At 38.5% G+C, this 21,599-nt stretch overlaps 2 protein-coding genes across 6 annotated transcripts in view; one reads left to right on the forward strand and one right to left on the reverse strand.

Annotated features, from left to right (window-relative positions):
- Positions 1-14,809, forward strand: LOC101744638 (uncharacterized). The gene is made up of 12 exons (XM_004923316.5): positions 1-600; positions 678-884; positions 1,923-2,141; positions 2,941-4,468; positions 7,565-7,636; positions 7,991-8,053; positions 8,188-8,205; positions 8,886-8,998; positions 9,482-9,553; positions 10,822-10,887; positions 11,843-12,065; positions 12,942-14,809. The coding sequence occupies exons 1-12, from the start codon at positions 568-570 to the stop codon at positions 13,814-13,816; spliced, it is 3,489 nt and encodes a 1,162-aa protein (XP_004923373.1). The 5' UTR covers positions 1-567; the 3' UTR covers positions 13,817-14,809.
- Positions 14,577-21,599, reverse strand: part of LOC101744973 (uncharacterized) — a 15,696-nt gene continuing 8,673 nt past the window's right edge. For 4 of the 5 annotated variants that reach the window (XM_062675677.1, XM_038019681.2, XM_038019674.2 and 1 more), the window contains 9 exons: positions 21,272-21,514; positions 20,440-20,583; positions 19,648-19,887; positions 18,633-18,776; positions 17,119-17,358; positions 15,969-16,112; positions 15,422-15,616; positions 15,041-15,167; positions 14,577-14,845 (listed from right to left, as the gene is read on the reverse strand). In XM_062675677.1, the coding sequence (XP_062531661.1) occupies positions 15,079-15,167; positions 15,422-15,616; positions 15,969-16,112; positions 17,119-17,358; positions 18,633-18,776; positions 19,648-19,887; positions 20,440-20,583; positions 21,272-21,514 (1,439 nt within the window). In that variant the 3' untranslated portion in view covers positions 14,577-14,845; positions 15,041-15,078. The remainder of the gene's footprint in view (positions 14,846-15,040; positions 15,168-15,421; positions 15,617-15,968; positions 16,113-17,118; positions 17,359-18,632; positions 18,777-19,647; positions 19,888-20,439; positions 20,584-21,271; positions 21,515-21,599) is intronic. The other variant, XM_038019675.2, reaches the window with a different exon arrangement.

Here is a 21,599-nt window from a genome sequence, read left to right on the forward strand (position 1 = left end):
TTTGGCGGGAACGCGAGGAGTGAAGTTGTGTGATTTGTTTTATTTTGTCTATTTAGTGTTTCTTCAGGTTTAAATGTGTAATAACGGTGGTTTATTAACTGTTTAATATCTGTGAAAGTGCACAAATGTGGGAAAATGAAACAAAGCTGCTGGACGTAACTTCTCGGATTCGTCCAAAAAGTCCACTGAAAAAATCTCAGTAAATGACCACCATTTTACTGCGATTATATTTCATCCCATATCATCTCATTTCATTAAATTTCATGCCAGTTGATTAATGTTTCAAATTAATCATCTTCATTTCATTTCACTCCATATTATCATTTTTCATAAAATTAAGAATATAAAGTAAAATAAGACATGACTTAAAGGTCTCAGTTACCAGGTCATAAAATCTCTTAAAAAAAAAAATCTCTCTGCCATTCTGCCAATATCGCAGGGGAAAAAAACGCTTGGATCAATCTACTTTCGTGAAAAAACTTTAGAGACACTGTGAAAAAATTTCATATGATAAATATATTCATTTGTTTTCCTACTAACAATTGATGCAATTGAAACTCAATAACAATGCTTCTTATTATACACAATCTACCTGCCGATGTAAGTGTCAAACAGTCAAAAATTAAAACATGAAAAACGAAGTCCCGTACTATTTACATTTCAATTTTCTTTCGCAGACCAGTTATGCTGATGTTAAATCGCTGATACATTCAAAATGCGGGCTCACTGATGTGATTTTAGATAACCTTATGTCTCAAGACAATGCTGGTAAGAAGGTAACAGTTGGTGTTACTGATGAACATGACGCTGCTATCATTATTGGAAAAATCAACGGTATCTTCATCAATGGACATCAATTGGTCGTTGAAAACCGACAAAAGAAGGTATCGATTGCTATTTTATTAATTTTCAAAAACAAATTCTTTTTTATTTTTGTATTGGTCTATGCAGAGTAGCATGCAGCCCACCTAATGGTCAGTAGTTACCTTCGCTAATGGTCAGCAATGTTAGGAGCAGAACCAAGGCGGTTCCTACGAAGTTAGTAAATGAGCAATTGCAATGCTATAGAAATTAGTCAAAATATATTAAGTCTAGAGTTGCAGCTACTGCAGCTTTGCCTGCATGGATATGTTGTGTAATCCCCTGGGCAGGACCCATAATCAACAGTGAGAATAATTAGCTAATTATAATGTTTTCCCAGGATCAAATGTTGTTTCTCTATTGAATCAAAACCAGCTCAGTTGCTTAGATGTCAAAACAAAGTACCGTTTTTTTCCATAACTTTGTATTAGTTGAACTATTTGCCATGTAACTTTTAACAACTTAATAAGTTCAATTCAAGCTGACTAAAAGTCTGTGACACCCAATTTTAGTAAACCAATATTCTGCTCTAGATTAATCACTGTATATCTGTGAAAATATGAAAATATGTAACAAAGTTTTGGATATGCCTGGAAACAGATAAACAATTATAAAAATTCAGTAATTTTTACTAGTATTTGTGTTCCATTGGTCTTATTTACTTATAACTGAACTTTTATATAGATATAAGATTGGTTTGAAAATCTGCTTTTATAAAGATGTGTATGTTTTAGCATTTAGTTTTAGCAGTTTTAGCATTTTTAAGGTCTCAACCTTCACCTCAACCTCAATCAAGAGTCTGTCATTAAAATTAATTGGCTAAAGATGTGTCATCATAAAAATGGTCTTATAAAATACATTAATTAAGACCTATTATAATTTGAAGAATTTAAAATTATAGATAAATCTTGTGGGCTAAAGTCCTGAGTAATACACAGCCCTGATTGTGCTTCTGATATTGCTGATTTGCATAAATAAAAGTGATCACTCACCATCAAATTGGGTAACTTGATCTTTTGGATGTAATGTCAACCTTCAAAGGCAATATAAATGTGTTACAGCCCGTTGAACCTGTTGAATCGTTCAATGCTCCAGCAGTTCCACCACTTAGGCAACCTAAGATGTACACCAACAACACAGCAAGCTATGCAGCCCTGAATCCAGTTGTTTGTCCTCCCGCTAACCAGAATCCTGCACCCATACTTACTCAGAATCCAAATATGGGCTATGGCTTCCCGCCTTTGAACACACCAAACATGCCTTATTACATGTCGAATCAGGTGAGCTAACATTGGTATTTCACAGAACGTTATATGCGTCTCATCGTTGAACCCATTCTGTTTAGTAAATAAAGTCCAAGCATCTATCACACTGAACTAATCTATCTTTCCGTCAAATATTTTTTTTAAATTAGACAGGCTTTTGCCATTAAAATAGATTAGAATGCAGTTTTATACAAACATACATTGTATCTATGCTTAGTCTATGCAACTGTTTGTATGTAGAACAGAGCATGGGCATGGTGGTTTTTGAAACATCGCCGACCTAATATGCAAGATATATGTATTATATTGTATAATTATCAGTACCAGGAGATCTTGTAAGCCCAAATGGGTAGGTACCATTATCTGGTATATTTTTGGTACAAGGTAATGCACAACCACATTTAAGTTAATAATTTAGTCAGCAAGCCTATTTGACCTAATGTCTCAAATGTGGCAATATTGTTATAATGAGATCCAATTACCATTTACATTAGTAAAATAACAAGAAAAATTTATTATATTAAGTCAATTGTTGAAGATCATTGAAAGGTATTCGCAGAGTATAACGAAAACTGTGTAAGTACTAATTATTTAAAGACAGAACTTAGAACAATCTTGAATATCTACTTAATAGTCGTGCTTGCCATTGTTAATGTCATGGGTCAAATCTGTCGCCTGAAACAGGTGGACTGATTATTTATCTGTCAGAGTAGTCAACATTACCAGATTCCAATTTGGTAACAATATGAAATATTTGGAATATTTCAATTAGTTTCCATGTGACTCTGGTTCTATTCACAATTTATTTCCACAGAATCCCTATACGGGTTACGGTACGCAGCCACAACAAGCACAATCATCGTACTCATCACAGCAGGCTCCGAGATACTCGTATCAAAACCCCAATAAACAAATTTGTTCTAACATGCCGAATTATCAGTCGAACAAGTCTGATTTTCAGTCGAACACGACTGGATATCAGTCAGATAATAAAGGTTATGTGTCAAACACGGCTGATTATCAGACTAACATGTCTGGTTACCGATCTAAACCGCCTGATTATAAATCCAACAACTCTTATCAGTCTAACAACCCTTATCAGTTAAATATGCTTGGTTATCAGACAAACACTGCTGGCAATCAGTACAATGCGCCTGGTAATCAGTACAATATGCCCGGTAATCAGTATAATACACCTGGTAATCAGTACAATATGCCAGGTAATCAGCACAATACGACGAGTAAACCATACAATACGCCGGGCATTCAGTACAATACGCCGGGTAATCAGCACAATATGACGAGTAAGCCATACAATACGCCGAGCAACCAGTACAATACGCCTGGTAATCAGCATAATACGTCTGGTAATCGGTATAATACGCCTATTAATCAGTACAATAAGCTTGGTAATCAGTCAAAAACGCCTGATTATCAGTCGGACACAAAAAAACCTGATGCGGCTCATTTGCGGAAAGACGAATATGACGTTGAAGAACGAAGTTGTAATAACCATTATGACAAGTGGGATTCTGAAAATAAAATGTCCCGCAAGCGCAAATCTTCTGAAGAGCCTTCGACTTCCTTAGGGAATACGAGAAACAGTCCACAGCAACACGGAAGCGGTTCATCAAATAATTTTGGGTTGAACAATAAGCCTGGCAGTTACACAATTAATAATTCGCTCAGAGCTGGTGGTCAGTGTACGAAAAATCCGAGAGACCAAATGTTTGATACCAAAAACTCCGGATCCAGTAGTGGTTTATCAAATGTTGGTATTGGCGCCTCCCAAGGTAAAGGCCCCAGTCCTAAAAGTGGGTCTAAAAAAAGGTCTCGTAATAGACCAAAGAGACCTGATCCTAAAGATTCAGTAGCTAATAATCTTCGATCTCCGAAGCCAGGCTTTAAAAACACTGCAAGCCCCGCTCTGAAAAGGCATGCCATAGATCCGTGGCAGCACAATCATAATGAGTCCAGGCCGGCCAAACGGCCTCGGCCCCCGATACCAACGAGATACACCAAGTTCTCGAAACGTCCCGGAAAGGCCCTTAACAAATTGAAGAACGTCTTAGCGTCGGATAACAAAAAACGGAACATCGTTTCCAAATATATAGTATCCGAGATTCTGAAATCGAGTAGTAACGAACAAATAAAAGCGGGCAGGCCGTTGCAGTTGTTGCACAAGTGCATCCGCGCTCGCATCGAAGTCGCGCTCGGCTGTTACGTCAGTGTTGACCCTCCGGAAATAATGGCTCTGTACAGAACCTTTTTTCAAGAGAGGCACGATGAGCAGCTATGCGAAGCGATCGTAACTCGCGCCGCCAATGAAGATCCCGCAGAGGGTAAGTTGTGCAATAATTCCTCAGGTACATCTAGTTTGTTAATGTAAATGATACGGAGTTGATGACGGCCAGAAATCTCCGGCCGGGTTTAGACTTTAGAAAAAAGATTGTTGATGTTGTTGAAGTAAGCCTAAAGATAAAATATTGGTATGATATTTAATTCGCTGATGTACTTTTATGTGGTCATTTTGTGCTTCAAACGATGGTCTATTTTTTTCCCCTACCTAATCGTTGGTAGCCTAAGCGGCTATTTCAACTTCAAATGGATTGATAGGTGTACTCACAGGCTCAACCTGAGAGAATCGCTAACACTGGCCCAAGCAAGAGCAGTGCTTCTCAGCCTTGAATCTCCTACCGGATCGGAATTGCGACCCACCGAGAAGATCCGGCGAGAAACACAGGATCGTATCTATGGTCTAGTTCGCCTCTCGAACTCTTCGTCGTAGTCGACTAGTTCGATAAGAACGGTGACCGGTACAGAAGCACCGTGAATGAATCCGTGGTTTCCGACAGAACATGTTTTGGGCGATGGTGGCTTTGCTTTGCCCTGCCGCCTGGGTCAGATATGTAGTTAGCGATGGCCACGATAAGAGGATTATCGTGTTGTGCCGCTTTTTAAAAGTAGCGTTTTGACGCTTAAGTGCAGTGTATTTGACCATCTCGTATTAAATTGCACCCACTCATAGATCTATAACTTGGATCAAAGGTTGGCTTCGAGATTCAACTGCTATTGAACCTTGAATTGTTAACATTGGCTGAAAAGTCAATAACTCCCACACTTCACCATGGCAGGCCAATCATTTGTGTGTGGGCGATTTAGGCTGTTAATGACACCTAAATATATATAGTTGTATTGTATATTTAAAATACAATACAAACTATATGATTTTTATGAAATTTATTAGTTAAGCACTATACAGCTGGTGTTCTTGTATATGGTTCTACGGTTAATAGAATACTTCATATCGATTTTGGCGGTCAATGTTCCGATCTTCCAAACGTTGATTAAACTCTGAAGAGTGAATGACGGTAGGCGCAAATTGCCTTTTACAAACACTCTTTTGGATTACCATGATCGTTTGCTCTTGTATTAAGGCCAATTGAGAAACCTAATATACGCGTTGAATTCATAATTCACGCTAACACAGTCTGATCGCGAATCATGACTTGCAGTTAATCATTTTTGTTGAGAAACGAAAGGATCCATATTTCTTTCGTTTCGTTATTTTGTATTACAAAAGACATGAAAATTATAACAAAAACATAATGGAACTTCGGAATATGCGTAGAAATTCTGTTGTTTCTGACTTTCTATCGAATGTTTTTATGTTCCATGGGGAGTGCTTCGAGGAGGAATTGTTTGAACTTTTCTAGTGATCTCAGTTTCTCTGCATCGATGAAATTCCATCGCCGCATTTCCTGACAATTTTGAAATGTCTCTCCTCAAACGTAGTTTGAAGACAATTCTCAATGTTAGGCGGAGACATGTTTACGAGCAACCAAACAATAACGATCACGATTTGGCGGAGACCACAGAGAACAGAGAGAGAAGATGGGATCCTCTGTCTCTGTTCTGGGTGGGAGGTGGGATCTACCCACAGAAAAAGGAATAAGATAATAATATTCATAGATAATATCTATTGATGATTAGATGATATTCATCGTCGCCCGTTTTTAAACCATGGAGTGGGGCGGCATGAATTACATTTTAACGAGCGCCCCTGCTCATGAGAATTCTCATTGGGGACGTCCAATTGTAAGGCCTCATGTAGCCAAATCTTGTCAGTCGGACACTCTTGTCAGAGTGGTCGTGGTTGCGCTGACGCTGTATGGGCAGAAAGACCCGTTAGGTCGCCCATGCTCCCGAAGACCGCCCTCCAGGCAAAAAACGCTTCCAGGTCTGCCGTTGGCAACTCGGTTACCAAATCAGAAGTGATTTTTGTTTATTAGACAGAAACCTAGAAAAATATGTGTTTAACTACTAAAATGGACGGGAGATTATTAGGTATAACTAGATGTGACCAGGGAGACATATACCCTCGTATCATCTAAGTAGTGTTCTCTTAAATTTAGCTCACTATATATCTTCTCTTTTAAGATCCTCTGAATTAATTGAAAGTTTAAGTTCTACGTTGTCTGGTTTTTCTGTAAGCGAAGTATGTCAGGGATTTACCAAGTCTTGCGTTCTGCGAAAAAATGGATTTTTAACAGATAAAGCGAGGGTGTTGCTTCGTTTCTGGCACACATTGTACTCTCCAACTGATGTTTCCGTTATCCGTCCGAATGAGTCGGTCATACATTCAGCACGAAACCACTCGAACGGTTGAAAAACCTTTTACTAATGTCTCGTCCTCTGACAAGATGGCGTTAGAGACAGAAACGCCAACCGAAACCACGCAAACAAACTACTATATAAATATACTAGCGACCCGCCCTCGCTTCGCTTCGAAAACTGTAATTTATTATTGATTTCTCCACTATTTAATGGATATTATTATATATATAAAGCTTCCTCTTCAATCACTCTATCTATTAAAAAAAACCGCATCAAAATCCGTTGCGTAGTTTTAAAGATTTAAGCATACATAGAGACAGACAGATATAGGGACAGAGAAAGCGACTTTGTTTTAAACTATGTAGTGACTACCGGCCCGCTCCGGCTCCGCTCGAGTCTTTAACAAAAATTTCAACGATATTTGACGTTGATTTATTTTTTTAAATAAAATAATACTTATTGCGCCATAATTATAATAGTTAAACATATGCTGTCGCGACACTTTTTGTAAATAATAAATTGTGTTCTAAAAAGTCGTAGTACATTATTTTACTCTATCTTGAATAGTTTTCGCAGGGCACGCGATGTAAAGAATATTTTAGGTAATTTTTTACACCTTGGGTTACATTATTGGAGCTTTAGTAAGGACCCCTAATTTTTTTTAAAAAAAATCGCCTATTTCCCTCGGAAATAGTGTAGCTTCTAAACACTGAAAGAATTTTTCAAATCGGTTCAGTAGTTTCAGAGCCTATTCAATACGAACAAACAAACAAATCTTTCCTCATTATAATATTAGTATAGATTGTTTAATGTGTTTTCAGAAGAAAAAGCGTTACAGCCACGTTTTTATAACCCGGTTCAATTTGAAGTTTCAAGTCAAAATTACAATATTGGTGAGTGTCACTAAGTAGAGAGTAAGAGACAGAGAGATAATTTTATTTTATTTTTTTATTGCTTAATTGGGTGGACGAGCTCATAGCCCACCTGATGTTAAGTGGTTACTGGAGCCCATAGACATCTACAACGTAAATGAGCCACCCACCTTGAGATATAAGTTCTAAGGTCTTAGTATGATTACAACGGCTGCCCCACCCTTCAAACCGAAACACATTACTGCTTCACGGCAGAAATAGGAAGGGCGGTGATACCTACCCGCGCGGACTCACAAGAGGTCCTGCCACCAGTAAAACAGCTTTAACAAAACATAATCAGTTATGGAATGTACTAGAATGATTAATGATTTTCAGATGAGGAAGAAGACCCTCAGGAGGATCCAAGGATAAGGTTGTTGCCCCCGTACCTCGGAGGAGGTTCGTACATTTTGAAAATATCTAATACATACATTCTCTTCTATATAAACAACATGTAAAAGTTCTAATTATCTATGATTCGGGAGAACATAACGAGAAAATAATGTAATAACGTTTTTTTTTTTCTTTTTCAGATAAGAAGCAGTTCAAATGTAAGTAATTTGAATTAATTAGCTCAGCGTTTAACGTTAGTAATTGTATAAATAATAAATAAAAAACGCTTACATTGTCCGTATCAAGTGATTGTGAAAACGACCAAACAGCAATGTGACAAACCATTAGTTTAATTCAGTTGTCCAAAAAAAATCAAATAAGGAAAGAAACTAAAAATGTCAACTCGACAAACGGTGCTTTTTTTTTTAATACGCTTTTATTAGCTTTAGACGTATGTGTGTAACGGAATCTTTGAACATGATTTTGACCCCCTTCAAAACGACGGATTAACTCGAAATTTGGTATACCTATTAAAGACCGATGACAATTCAATATTAAAAAAGAAACTGATAAAAAAAAAATTGAAAAAATTTAAATTCAACTAAAAAAATTCAAAATAAATAACAGTTTAAAAAAACTAACAAAAAAGCGTGGGGTGCATGGTATCAGTATGTAGTTATAAATATTTTATGAACAGATATGAGTAGAAGGGTTATTTTGATAATATCCTGAAAAGCAGCCCACGCTTTTTTTTTTACAATAAAATCATTTTTGCTTAAACTATTTTTAATTCAAATTTATTAAGATTTATTTTCTATTTTTTAGTTGTATTTTCTATAAAAGCGTATTTTGTTAGCTTTTTTTTAACTTTTTTTATTTTTTTTTATATACGATTCAGTGATGAAGAAGCAAATGAACCTGGATTCGTACACGCCGTTCGAAGAGATGTTCGAGGGTAGCGACATGCCACGCCGGTTCGTCGAGGAGGAGGTCGCCGCCCTCGTCGAAGTGGTAAGTACCAACCGCGCGCCGCCGCTGATCAACGCCATCTGTCGACCTGGGGCGGAAACGAACGGCGAAACAACCAGAACGTTCGAGAATATTCCACTTGTGTGTTGTTATTGGAAATCGTAAATAGATCCGCCTTGGTTGATTTTTGTGGAATGCAGTATTTCTTAGCCCACTAAGTTTCTCGTCTTCTCAGTGGATCGCGTTTCCGCTCCGATGGTAGATTGTGCGAAGCACTGCTCTTGCTAGCGTTAGGGTTAGCAAATTCTCTCACGTCGAGCTCGTGAGCTCGCCTACCCGTCAGGACGTACCTGCAATAGCCCCTTAGGATAAGAACGAATAGGTAGCAAAAAAAAAGTACAACTTAGCACGAGATCCAACGTCCGTTGTAGCTTACAGCGATGGCGAAACCCCGCCAGAGATAATTTGTTTTTAATTGTTCATCACCGACAGCAATGAAATAGAGCTTGTTTTTTTTTTTCAAAGGTGAAGAGCGTATACCGTAATCCGACAACGGAGGCCGAAGAGATTATCTGCCGGTACTTGCACCACCAGAAGGTGAGTCACGCTGCGAGACTTTTCCGTGGTATTATACTATACTGGTTCGCGTTTCCGATCCGGTCTGCGAAGCACGGCTCTTGCTAGAGTTCGTGTTAGGAACGTCGTCAGGTTTGAGCCCCGTGAGCTCACCTACTAGTTAAGGTTACGCTGAAATGGTCTCTCTAGACCATCAGCTTAGATAGGAAAAATAGTGGGGTTTTATATTCAGGTTGGGCCAGTGAAACGGTTGATGACTTCACACAAGCTTGATTTACATTTCGCGTTTCTTAATCTATATAACTAAAATTTATACTACGTCTTACGTCTTCAGAGTCACACCGCGTCTGTCCGCCTTCGCGTCCCGCGACTACCCTCCTCTCACTTAAAAAATAAAATTATGTGTTCCGCGTTCATTCGCCGTCTTTCTTACTCCCTAACACGACATCTACTATTTCTCTCACGTAGGCATGCTCCATATCTGTCATTCATTCATTCATACCGTTCCGTTCCTACATTTATATATTATACTAGCCGTACTCGCCCGCTTCGCTGGGCATTTAAAATTATTTATTTATTATTTATTGTCATTATTATTAGGGAGTCCAACACTCATATAAAATATTAGCCTATTCATTAAGTACAAGTAATTTCTACATGGATACCAAGCTTCAAGTCAATCGGATGCACGGTTCAGTAGTTATAACGGAACATCCGTAAAAACCACTGTAGATTTATATATTAGTATAGACTATAGATATTATGGTATTTTCTGGGATTTTCGCGAGTTCAACACATAGTTAAAACTACTTTATTACACTTTAATATCACGTTTTTTACTCTCATTGTATTTGTTAATTTTGTTAACGGTAACTTTAGAATCTCAATGAGTGTTTGTGAACTAATTATTAGTAAAAAATCGGTTATCTATAAAGTCGGTTTACTGACGATAGTTGAACGTGACAACGTCATAAGAAAATACTGATGGAATGGTTTCATTTTTCAAAAGAAAATTTTAATTTTATTTGTTTGATAGATATTTTGTATGGACAATTGACACCACATTCACTTTTCACTGAACTTCATACTTGACGTAAACATGTAAATGTATTATTGTATAGTAGCTGTCCACGCGGATGCATCGCTCACTCAAGTAGGAACGCCTCACAGCGAGGTAACGCCGCATGAGTCGTGTTTTTTCGTGCGTGCAGCCGGCTCTATCAAACTATTAGACGTTGTCACGTCAAAATCAAGACACGTAACTAATGCCTTTAGTTGTTCCCGCACAGGTCGGCACGGACACGTCGGAGCTTCGCCGCCGCCGCGGGACTGGGCCCCTCGAGCACATCGAGAACGTAAGTCATCAGATAAAAGATCCCAAATGGTTTATCTATATATTAATACGTGAAGCAAAAACTTTGTACCACTTTTTACGAAAATTGCGTGGATAGAGGAGTATGAAATTTACCACACTTAAAGAGAGAATATAGAGAAGGAGTGCACAATGTTAATATTTTTTTAAATTATGCATAAAATATACGTTAAATCAATAATAATAAAATATAACACACACTACCATGTATTTGACACACACACGCATGTTGTCAAACTTTTCTTATTGCTTATAGTCTGTGGTCAAATTGAGAATAGATTAAATATTGTTTGTTTTTATTATTATTTGTCTAAAGTGTAGTTTTGGTGAAATCTATGATTATAGAAGTATAATAAATAGTCTTGGACAATAGAATCATGATAGTGGCGGAGGAGTATGAATTTTATAGAGAAGTGCACAACACTTTTTTTTTTAAATTATGCATTAAAAATACATTAAACCAATCGACGCTTGAAAGGCAAACGTGACTAAGCGACAATGCGTGAACTTTACAGTAGACTAATTTAAAGTTTAAATACCTGAAAAAAATATTTATTTTAACGAATCTAGCTGTATAGGATTGAAATGACACGTACTCAACAAATGTTCACGATTGACTTCCACGGTGAAGGAATAACATTGTGTAATAAAAATCAAACCCGCAAAATTATAATTTGCGTAATCACTGGTGGTAGGATCTCTTTAGTCCGCGCGGCTAGGTACCACCGCCCTGCCTATTTCTGCAGTGAAGCAGTAATGCGTTTCGGTTTGAAGGGTGGGGCAGCCGTCGTAACTATACTTGAGATGTTAGAACTTATATCTCGAGGTAGGTGGCGCATTTACATTGTAGATGTCTATGGGCTCCAGTAACTACTTAACACCAGGTGGGCTGTGAACTCGTCCATCCATCTAAGCAATAAATAAAAAATCTCTTTCAGACATTAAGATCGGAAGTGGCCAAGCGTCTGTTCAATATCTGCTCGAGACCAGCGGTGCGCATCATGGGCGCCGTCAACTCGACCAGGAAGCCCCTTGAGGAGTTCCTCCTGAACAAGGGCGTGGTGAGCCTGAAGAAGGCCGACCGGCAGCCGTTCTACGTGGCGCACATGGACTCGTACCGCAGCCTCGACAAGCTGCTAGAGTTCCAGAAGGTCTCCATATGTGAGTCCACTTGTCTTCTTCGTCGTGAGTTTACCGGTGGTAGGACATGCTGTGAGTCCGCACGGGTAGGTACCACCCCCCCCCCCCCCCCCCCTATTTCTGCCGTGAAGCAGTAATGCGTTTCGGTTTGTAGGTACCAACCTACCCGCGCGTACTCACAAGAGGTCCTACCAGCAGTAATTACGCAAATTATAATTTTGCGGGTTTGATTTTTATTACACGATGTTATTGCTTCACCGTTGAGGTCAACCGTGAACATTTTGTTATCAGTAACACCAAATTTAATTGAACTTCAATTAATTGTGTTGAACTGAACCCTTTCTGCTGGAGGCCACGGTGTGGTGCGTTCCTGCCACACAAGTGTGAACAATATACGATATAACCGGTACAAGATTGGATCGGATATTAAAACGCTTTCATCTATCTCAAATTGAACTTCTCCCAATTATAACGTATGATAATGTATTAGATAATTTTTTATTTTATTATAGGTATATTTTAGGTGAAGGCCGCTATTTTTTTCTACCTATGCTGATAGCCTTGAGAGGCTATGTCAGCTTCGCCCTAACGTGTGTAGGTGAGCTCACGGGGCTCTAACCGGAGTGTTGCTAACACGAACCCTAGCAAGAGCCGTGCTTCGCAGAATCTACCACATGATCGGAAAGGCGACCCACTGAGAAGATCCGGCGAGAAACTCAGTGGGCTGTGTATGGGTTAAGGCGGCCGCGATAAATACACAAACTACGCGCGTGTATTGATAAAACTAATTTTTTCATAGAATCCAACCTTGTGCTTCTAATTTCGAGAAATATGAATGTACTTTTAGAGCAGCTAACGGCGTCGATATATAGACTAATGTTATCATCGCACTTTCAGGCGGTCGACCCATCAAATTTATGCCGCTACACGTCACCCAGAAGCCGAAACTATCGAAGAGCTTAAGAGCGGAGCTTCAAAAAAAGCAAACACTCTCACAAACGCAGCCGAGCACCTCACAACCCGCCGCAGTCTTCAAGAAGCCAGCGGACGTAAGGAGGCCACCGCCCGGTCCCTCCAAACCGAAAAGCTCACCGAAAAAGAAATCGAAAGCTCAGACTAATGTCAATAAGGCGTCACAGAATAATGTCGCTAATGTCAATAAGGCGTCACAGAGTAATGTCGCTAATGTCAATAAGGCGTCACAGAGTAATGTCGCTAATGTCAATAAGGCGTCACAGAGTAATGTCGCAGCGGCTCGGGTCGCGATATCGCCTAATGAGACGAAAGCACAACACAACCCTCCACTAGGCACCTCCAACAATACCCTCAAAGCAGACCTGGACTCCAATATTGTTGAGAAAAATCCAACAGTAGGAGGTCAGGAGGCTCAAGGTGCCGGTAGTAAGACTGAGACGACTCCAATTAGCACTGTACAGCTTGTAGAGGGAACTACAGAAGCGAACAAAGCGCAAACTCATCCAAACACTACCGTTGTCGACGGTGAGAGCAAGGTGGTCCCCAACGACATCAGCTGTAAAGTGGAAGAGTCTCCCGTGAAGGTCAGTCCCAGCGCTGGAGACATAGAGCCTCCGATCAAAACCGAAATCAAAATTGACGACAAAACTCGTCCAAGCGTCACGGCCGAGCAGAACGAACTGGTCGCGACCCGGGACAGCGACAAGACTAAACGCGAGAGCGACTGGGACGATTATATGAATATGGAAGACGCCGACGATATCGAGGTCGACGATGACGATCTCGAAGATTACTGATGAATTAAGGGATAGCTGCGTCGCGATTCGAACCAGTTTGTAAGTTTATATCTAGTTGTTTGTGATTGTGCAGTGTAAGGCGAGCCCGTTGTCGACCACAGGTGCAAGTTTCAACGTTGTATGAACTTTAAGGCCGTATGTATCGTACGAAGAGTTAACGCATATGATAATGTCAGATGCTCCCCTTGTGTCATTTAGTCCTAAGAGTCGAATTGCCAGAGCAATTGTAAAATTTTGTCTAAACATGTTACAGTAAACATTTTGTGAATTGATCAATTATTTAATTGCATTTGATCAATTTATGTATTATAATTTCAAAATTAATTAAGATTGTTTTATTCTAATGAGTACAGCTACTACAGCTCATGCAATGAGGTGGTATGAGCCATAATGTATAAATTACTCATATTTCGCAAGGTTTTGGTTTTTTTGCTGCATTAAAAGTATTTAACTTTTTAATAAAAATAATTGTTTAAATTTACATATGTGCACATTACCCCTCTCCGTAAGTAATTAGTTGCAGTTTTAACTACCAATTATATGGTATAAAGTTATTACATTATACTAATATAACTGACCGCTGACTAATTTTATACCATTTCGGTGTTTACTATGTTGTTTGATCAGTTCAAAACATTGAATATCATATCAGAGGGAGTCACTCGAGCAAACTATTTAGGTACATTCTTCATAAATTTCATTTCGCAAAGGGATTAAGAATATTTACAACATGTGTTTTAAACACAATATATACAGCACATAATTATAACTTATTTATTGACAAGTTTAAAATACTTTCTTACAGCCATAAAATATTCCTTAGAATTATTTACAACATATAATCTCCGTCATCACAGTAACAATCTTGTCTTGGCTCATTTGCTCTCCAGTTGAGAGATTACAACCAACAATGTCCAATGCATTGAGTACGCCTTTACTTTCACAACAGTGTTTTAAGTTGATTTAAAAAATAAAAAAAATTCATGATTGACACTGCTTTTTGTTTTCTTGTTCATGTAAAACTTGTACCTGGAAAAAAATAACTTAAATTTTTAATCTATAACAATGAATACGTTAAACAAAATATCATAAGCCCTCTGCATACGGGAGGGAAACCTGCGACAACATGGCGGTATTTTTTTAATACAACAGATACTGGTATGTGCTTAAAGCACTTTTTATATACTACATACCATTTTACTTAGCTATAGATGTTATGTTTACCTATCAAACTAATAGCTTTATAATGACTTTGCATACATTCAACTCCAATCTGTGTAACCTTCTTTCCAAGCCCAATCGTCTGTCTCCAGTGCATGCGTTGAGTCCCATGTAGTTGCTTGGTCATCATCTGAAACATCACAAATTTGTTTGCTCAATGAATCTCCTGTGCCGTGAAACCATTACTGCAATATGACTGTCATGTGACTGTGGCTCAATCAGATTGCTGGGGTCTAATTATTTAAGGTTCGAGATTTGGACCGAGTCATTATCTTCATTAAAGACATATTATAATATTAAATGTCTGCAACAGATGCGTTACTGATACCCATAACACAAGAGAATATTTAATGAGTCTATAGAAATTACCACTACGTTACTTACATTCTATATGGCCTTGTGACTCCTTTCCGGGGTGACCAGAATTTTCTTGACTGGATTCCAGCACGGGTTCGGTCTGAGTAGAACTAATTTGGCTACCCTCGTTTTGCTTACGTAAACTGAATTCATTATCTATTGGCTTATTAACTACGTCGACATCTGTGCATTGTTTCTTGTAATTCTCTTCATCTCTTGTACCTAAAATATATATATATATATATACATATCGACGCTTGAAAGGCAGACGTGACTAAGCGACAATAACTGCTTTGTACATAAATGATAGGCAATAACCATATTCGATGCGCAAAAAAATTATATTTCTAGGTCTATTAAAATAATTTCAATTCTACAGCTAGATTTGTTAAAATAGATTTTTTTTCAGGTATTTCAACTTTAAATTAGTCTACTGTAAAGATCACGCATTGTCGCTTAGTCGCGTTTGCATTTCAAGCGTCGATATGTATATATATAGAGTTAGGTTAGATAATAGCTTGTTTTACAAAAAATATTATAGAAAGTAATACTCAAGCAGAAATGTGAAACTCACAATAATTTACTGATTTCCCTCCATTGTTAACGCTAAGATGGTGCTTCGATGATTCTTGTCTATTTCTTATAAGGTTTTCTAATTCAGTTGAAAGTTTACATTTTTTATTAACAATCATCAATTCCTCATCGCCTTTCCTCTTGCCTGTGAATCATAACAATTAAGGTGTAAATAAATAGTGACAAATGTTTAATTTCAATTTCAATTCAGTACTATAGATACACATGGATGTGCCGGATCTTCTTGCAAAGCCGAACATAAAAACTAAACTTCAATACTCAATTCATTTGTTCATATTTCATGAGCCTAAAATTCAACGCAAATAATAATAATAATAATCCTAACGTCCCTAACGCTCCGGCCGATTGTTGCCCACCTCGTCGGAGTGTGTCCTGCCGTCTTCCCAGGCGTGGCAGTTTTCAATACAGAATAATAATAATAATAAATATTTACTAACGATCACGCCACATTAACTGGTCCCGTGCTAAGTTCGTAAAGAACTTATGTTACAAAGGTACCAGATAACGGAAATAAATGTAAGATTTTTATTATACACATACACATATATTAGATATACATCCATAACCCTGGAAAAGACATTTTTTTATATTTATCATACAAATATCTTACCTTGGCGGGATTCGAACCAGCGACCCCCTTGTGTAGTGACCATGTCACTTACCACTACACCAGACAGCCGTTAAACAAATGATTCAATACCATGTGAAAACCGATATATTTTTCAAATATAGACAATGCAAGATGGGAAGTTATGTCCTTAGAGTTAGAAGATAGACCTCTGGTGCATTCATAGAGAGCGATGGGACATGAACATGCCAGTATTTGGATCCCACAGACAGGTAATATTTTTCTAATGAAACGTGTTAATGTCACATATAACACAGTGTATTAAGAATCAAATTCAGAAAAAGTATGCTTTGCATTGTTACCAGTAACAGTAGGAAATTTTTGAGCCAGCTCGGGTAAGTTTCATCTATGGGCAGTCATTGTACTATAGAACTATAAAGCTACGAACACACGTCTCAAGGATGACTGCATTTACGTTGCTGTTGTCTATGGGCTCCAGTAATTACTTAACACCAGGCCCTGGGCACATTCACCTAAGCAATAAAATCTTAATAATACTTACTCAGTACTTTTCCTCCAGATGTGTCTTGGGATTTTGGTTCTTGCTTTTTATCTTTAGTAGGTGTGTTTGATCTATCCAATGGACTGTGTTGATTTAGAGACTGGGGTATGAGATTTGATTTGTCAGATATCAACAGGTCTGGATTTGCTGGCATGTTGGGCTTTATCTCGGTCATGACTTTGGGCTGGCCAATTGGATTTGTTTCACTGACACATGGGGAAGTTATTTTTTGTTGGCTACCTGAAATTTGTTGATTTATGACAGTAGGTATCGGTTTTGGTTGATAAATTGAATTTCATTCAAGGCCGTTGACCTCGTGCAACACTTCCTTTTATTGTTTTAAATATTCCATTGCGTGTTTTTTTTTGTCCTTGTAGGCAGACCAGCACACGGCTCACCTGATGGTGAGTGGTTACCGTCGCCCATGGACTTCAGCAATGCTAGGGACAGAGCCGAGCCGCTGCCTACCGCTTAATACTCTCCACAAGCCTCGTTTGAAGAAGGACATGTCACAGCGCATACTAAGTGTAGAAGTCGACAATTTTACCAGTTCTGTTTTATCACCGACATATTATATGAATGCAATTTGTTTATCACTCACACTATTTATTTGATGACCTGACTCACAATTGCTTATCTAAGTACTGCTGGTAAGGTTGTTGTGGGACTTGATGAGCGTTCGCCGTAGTTCATGGACATTAGTCATTTGATACGTCACAATTCGTGTGCGTATTGTGATCGCTTCAAATGTCTTATTAATAAAAAAAACTTCAGAGGTGTCAAGGGACACCCGGATGGAACGAAGAACCTCGATTAATTAGTGAAGGAATTGTAATTGTTTTTTTTTAAGTTATAATAATAAATTACGGCATTATGAAGAAGAAAAAAACAATACTATGAACTAAATTACTATTGTTGAAACGCTATCTCGAGAAACTGTACTCATTACGCGGACCAATCGGATACGAGCAATGTCACGCGATAAGCGCCTACACGTTGATTGGTCAGAATGACGGATCTAAAAAGTGTCGTGACAACTTTTCGTAAGAATTTTTTCCGTCTAGCCCCCTTTCACAACGCGCGATAAGAAACTTCGTTCCAAAAATTTATGTGGAGAATCCATAACGGTAGGCAGCGGCTTGGCTCTGCCCCTGGCATTGCTGAAGTCCATGGGCCGTACGCTCGTCTGCCTACTTGGGCAATAAAAAAAAAACACCCACTGTAACGTCTCTCTACCATGAAACAATCATGGTCCTTTTTATTGCATTGAACGAGTGCACGACCCACTTAATAGTTATGGGGGCCCACACACACAATGCCAAGTGCAGCAACCTTGGCATTTAGGGTCAAATTTTAACTTTTACTGTATAATGGCTTTCCTACCCTTAAAGCTTGATATAAAACCTTACTGCTAGGTGACCTTTAGCTCTACAATCAGATGGACCAAACTAGCTTGACTGTGTTCGTGAAGAATGTTGTAGGAAGCAAAATTATAGCAGAAATGTGAAACTCACAATAATTTACTGATTTTCCTTCATTGTCAATGCTAAGAGGGTGCTTTGATGGTTCTTGTCTATTTCTTATAAGGTTTTCTAATTCAGTTGAAAGTTTACATTTTTTATTAACAATCATCAGTCCATCATCGCCTTTCTTCTTGCCTGTGAAACATAACAACTAAGGTGTAAATAAATAGTGACAAATGTTTAATTTAAATTTCAATTCAATACTATAGATACAGATGGGTGTGCCGGTTCTGTTTGCAAAGACTGGTGGTAAGCTCTGTTGAGTCCGCGCGGGTAGGTACCACCGCCCTCCCTATTTCTGCCGTGAAGCAGTAATGCGTTTCGGTTTGAAGGGCGGGGCAGCCGTTGTAACTATACTGAGACTTTAGAACTCATATCTCAAGGTGGGTGGCGGCATTTACGTTGTAAATGACTATGGGCTCCAGTAACCATGTAACACCAAGTGGGCTGTGTTTCATTCCCGATCCTGCGGAAAGAATGGAAAGCAGTCGACGTCGCCCAAAACACGTCATTTCGGATCCTCCCGATCCACTAACGGTGCTTTTAGGTACTTCAAGCACCGGTCACCGTTCTCGTTGAACCCGTCGCTTGCGACGAAGGGCTCGACGAGTAAATTAACTCTCAGACACAGCCCACTGAGTTTCTCGCCGGATCTTCTCAGTGGGTCGCGTTTCCGATCCGGTGGTAGATTCTGTGAAGCACTGCTCTTGCCAGGGTCCGTGTTAGCAACGTCGTCAGGTTTGAGCCCCGTGAGCTCACCTACTAGTTAAGGTTACGCTGGAATAGCCTCTCAAGGTTACCAGCTTAGGTAGAAAAAAAAAGGGCTGTGAGCTCGTCCAACCATCTAAGCAATAAAAAAAAACTAATTTTCAATACCTACTTGGTTCATTTGTTCATAATTCATGAGCCAGAGATTGAACGCATATGATTCATTAAAATTGTAATTACATAGCATCAGGCTGTGAGCTTGTTCACACAATTAACCAATAAAAATCTTAATACTTACTCAATACTTTTCTTCCAGATGTTTCTTGAGATTTTGGTTCTTGCTTTTTTTCTTTAGTAGTCGTGTTTGATCTATCCAATGGACTGTGTTGATTTAGAGACTGGGGTATGAGGTTTGGTTTGTCAGATATCAACAGGTCTGGATTTGCTGGCATGTTGGGCTTTATCTCGGTCATGACTTTGGGCTGGCGAATTGGATTTGTTTCACTGACACATGGGGAAGTTATTTTTTGTTGGCTACCTGAAATTTGTTGATTTAAGACAGTAGGTATCGGTTTTGGTTGGTAAATTGGATTTCATTCCAGGCCGTTGACCTCGTGTGACACTTCCTTTTATTGTTTATATTACATTGCGTGTACTCTGTTCTCTACTACTGAGTCGACAGTTTTACTAGCTCTGCTCTATCACCGACATATATGAATACACTTTGTATATCACACTTACAATATTTACTTGATGACCTGACTCACAATTGCTTATCTAAGTACTGCTGGTAAGACTGTTGTGTACCCACTGTAACACTTTACTCTATCGTGGAACAATCATGGTCTTTTTTATTGCACTGAACGAGCGCACGGCCCACTTGATGGTTATGGAGGCCCACAGACGACGCCAAGTGAATGCCGCAACCCACCTTGGCATTTAAGGTCGAAATTTATCATTTACTGTATAATTCTTAAAGCTTGAAAGTTTGAAAGATATAAAGCCTTACTGCTAGTTGACCTTTAGCCCTACAATCAGATGGACCAAAATGTTGTAGGAAGCAAAATTATAGCAGAAATGTGAAACTCACAATAATTTACTGATTTTCCTCCACTGTCAACGCTAAGAGGGTGCTTCGATGGTTCTTGTCTATTTCTTATAAGGTTTTCTAATTCAGTTGAAAGTTTACATTTTTTATTAACCATCATCAATTCCTCATCACCTTTCCTCTTGCCTGTGAATCATAACAATTAAGGTGTAATTAAATAGTGACAAATGTTTCATTTCAATTCAATACTATAGATACAAGTCGGTATGCCGGATTTGTTTGCAAAGACTAAACATCAATACCTACTTCATTATTTTGTTCATAATTCATGAGCCAGAGATTGAACGCAAATTATTCAATATAATTGTAATTACTTAAAAACTGGCTGTGAGCTTGTTCACACAACTAATCAATGGAGAGGGTAGTTGGACATCTGTCAGATTACACAAGTATCGATTATTTTTAGTGTTTTTCCCGTTTTTTCTGTGTTTTTAAGAATTGTGTTGTCCTATTTTTGTTGGTGGTGGATTAGTTTAAGTTTAATTTAACTGGTAAGTGTATTTTTTTATATCAATGTCGTCCTCGGTGGGCGAAAACGTCCCTCCGGACAGAGGGAGGTCTTCTTTAAATTCGGAGATGGACGATCTTTCTCAAATGCTTAATTCTCCAGTAAAAGCTCCACAAAAACGCCCTGCGGAAGATGTATTAAATGTCCCAGAAAAAAGATCAGCTCCACATTTACCGGCAACTGCCTCTATTCAACATACCTACACCCGGCCAGGTTTTCAAGGCAAATCAATGCCAAAGGCGCTGGAGCCATATTATTTAAATAAATAAATAATAAATAAGTAATCAATAAAATCTAAATACTTACTCAATACTTTTCTTCCAGATGTAACTTGAGATTTTGGTTCTTGCTTTTTATCTTTAGTAGGTGTGTTTGATCTATCCAATGGACTGTGTTCATTTAGAGACTGGGGTATGAGGTTTGGTTTGTCAGATATCAACAAGTCTGGATTTGCTGGCATGATGATGGGCTTTATCTTGGTCGTTCCTTTTGGACGGCAAATTGGATTTGTTTCATTGACATATGAGGAAGTTACTTTTTGTTGGCTATCTGAAATTTGTTGATTTATGACAGTAGGTATCGGTTTTGGGTGGTAAGTTTGAGTTTTGGGGGCCAATAACCCCTGGTCTGGTGT

This window comes from Bombyx mori, chromosome 24 (genome assembly GCF_030269925.1).
Source record: "Bombyx mori chromosome 24, ASM3026992v2".
Lineage (NCBI taxonomy): Eukaryota > Metazoa > Arthropoda > Insecta > Lepidoptera > Bombycidae > Bombyx > Bombyx mori.

Excerpts from the sequence above, each read along its gene's own strand:
- LOC101744638 (XM_004923316.5), top strand. The coding sequence starts at position 568 with ATGCTTCTTATTATACACAATCTACCTGCCGAT. Across the intron at positions 4,469-7,564 it reads CAATGAAGATCCCGCAGAGG|AAGAAAAAGCGTTACAGCCA; the intron begins GTAAGTTGTGCA and ends ATGTGTTTTCAG. Across the intron at positions 10,888-11,842 it reads CCCTCGAGCACATCGAGAAC|ACATTAAGATCGGAAGTGGC; the intron begins GTAAGTCATCAG and ends AATCTCTTTCAG.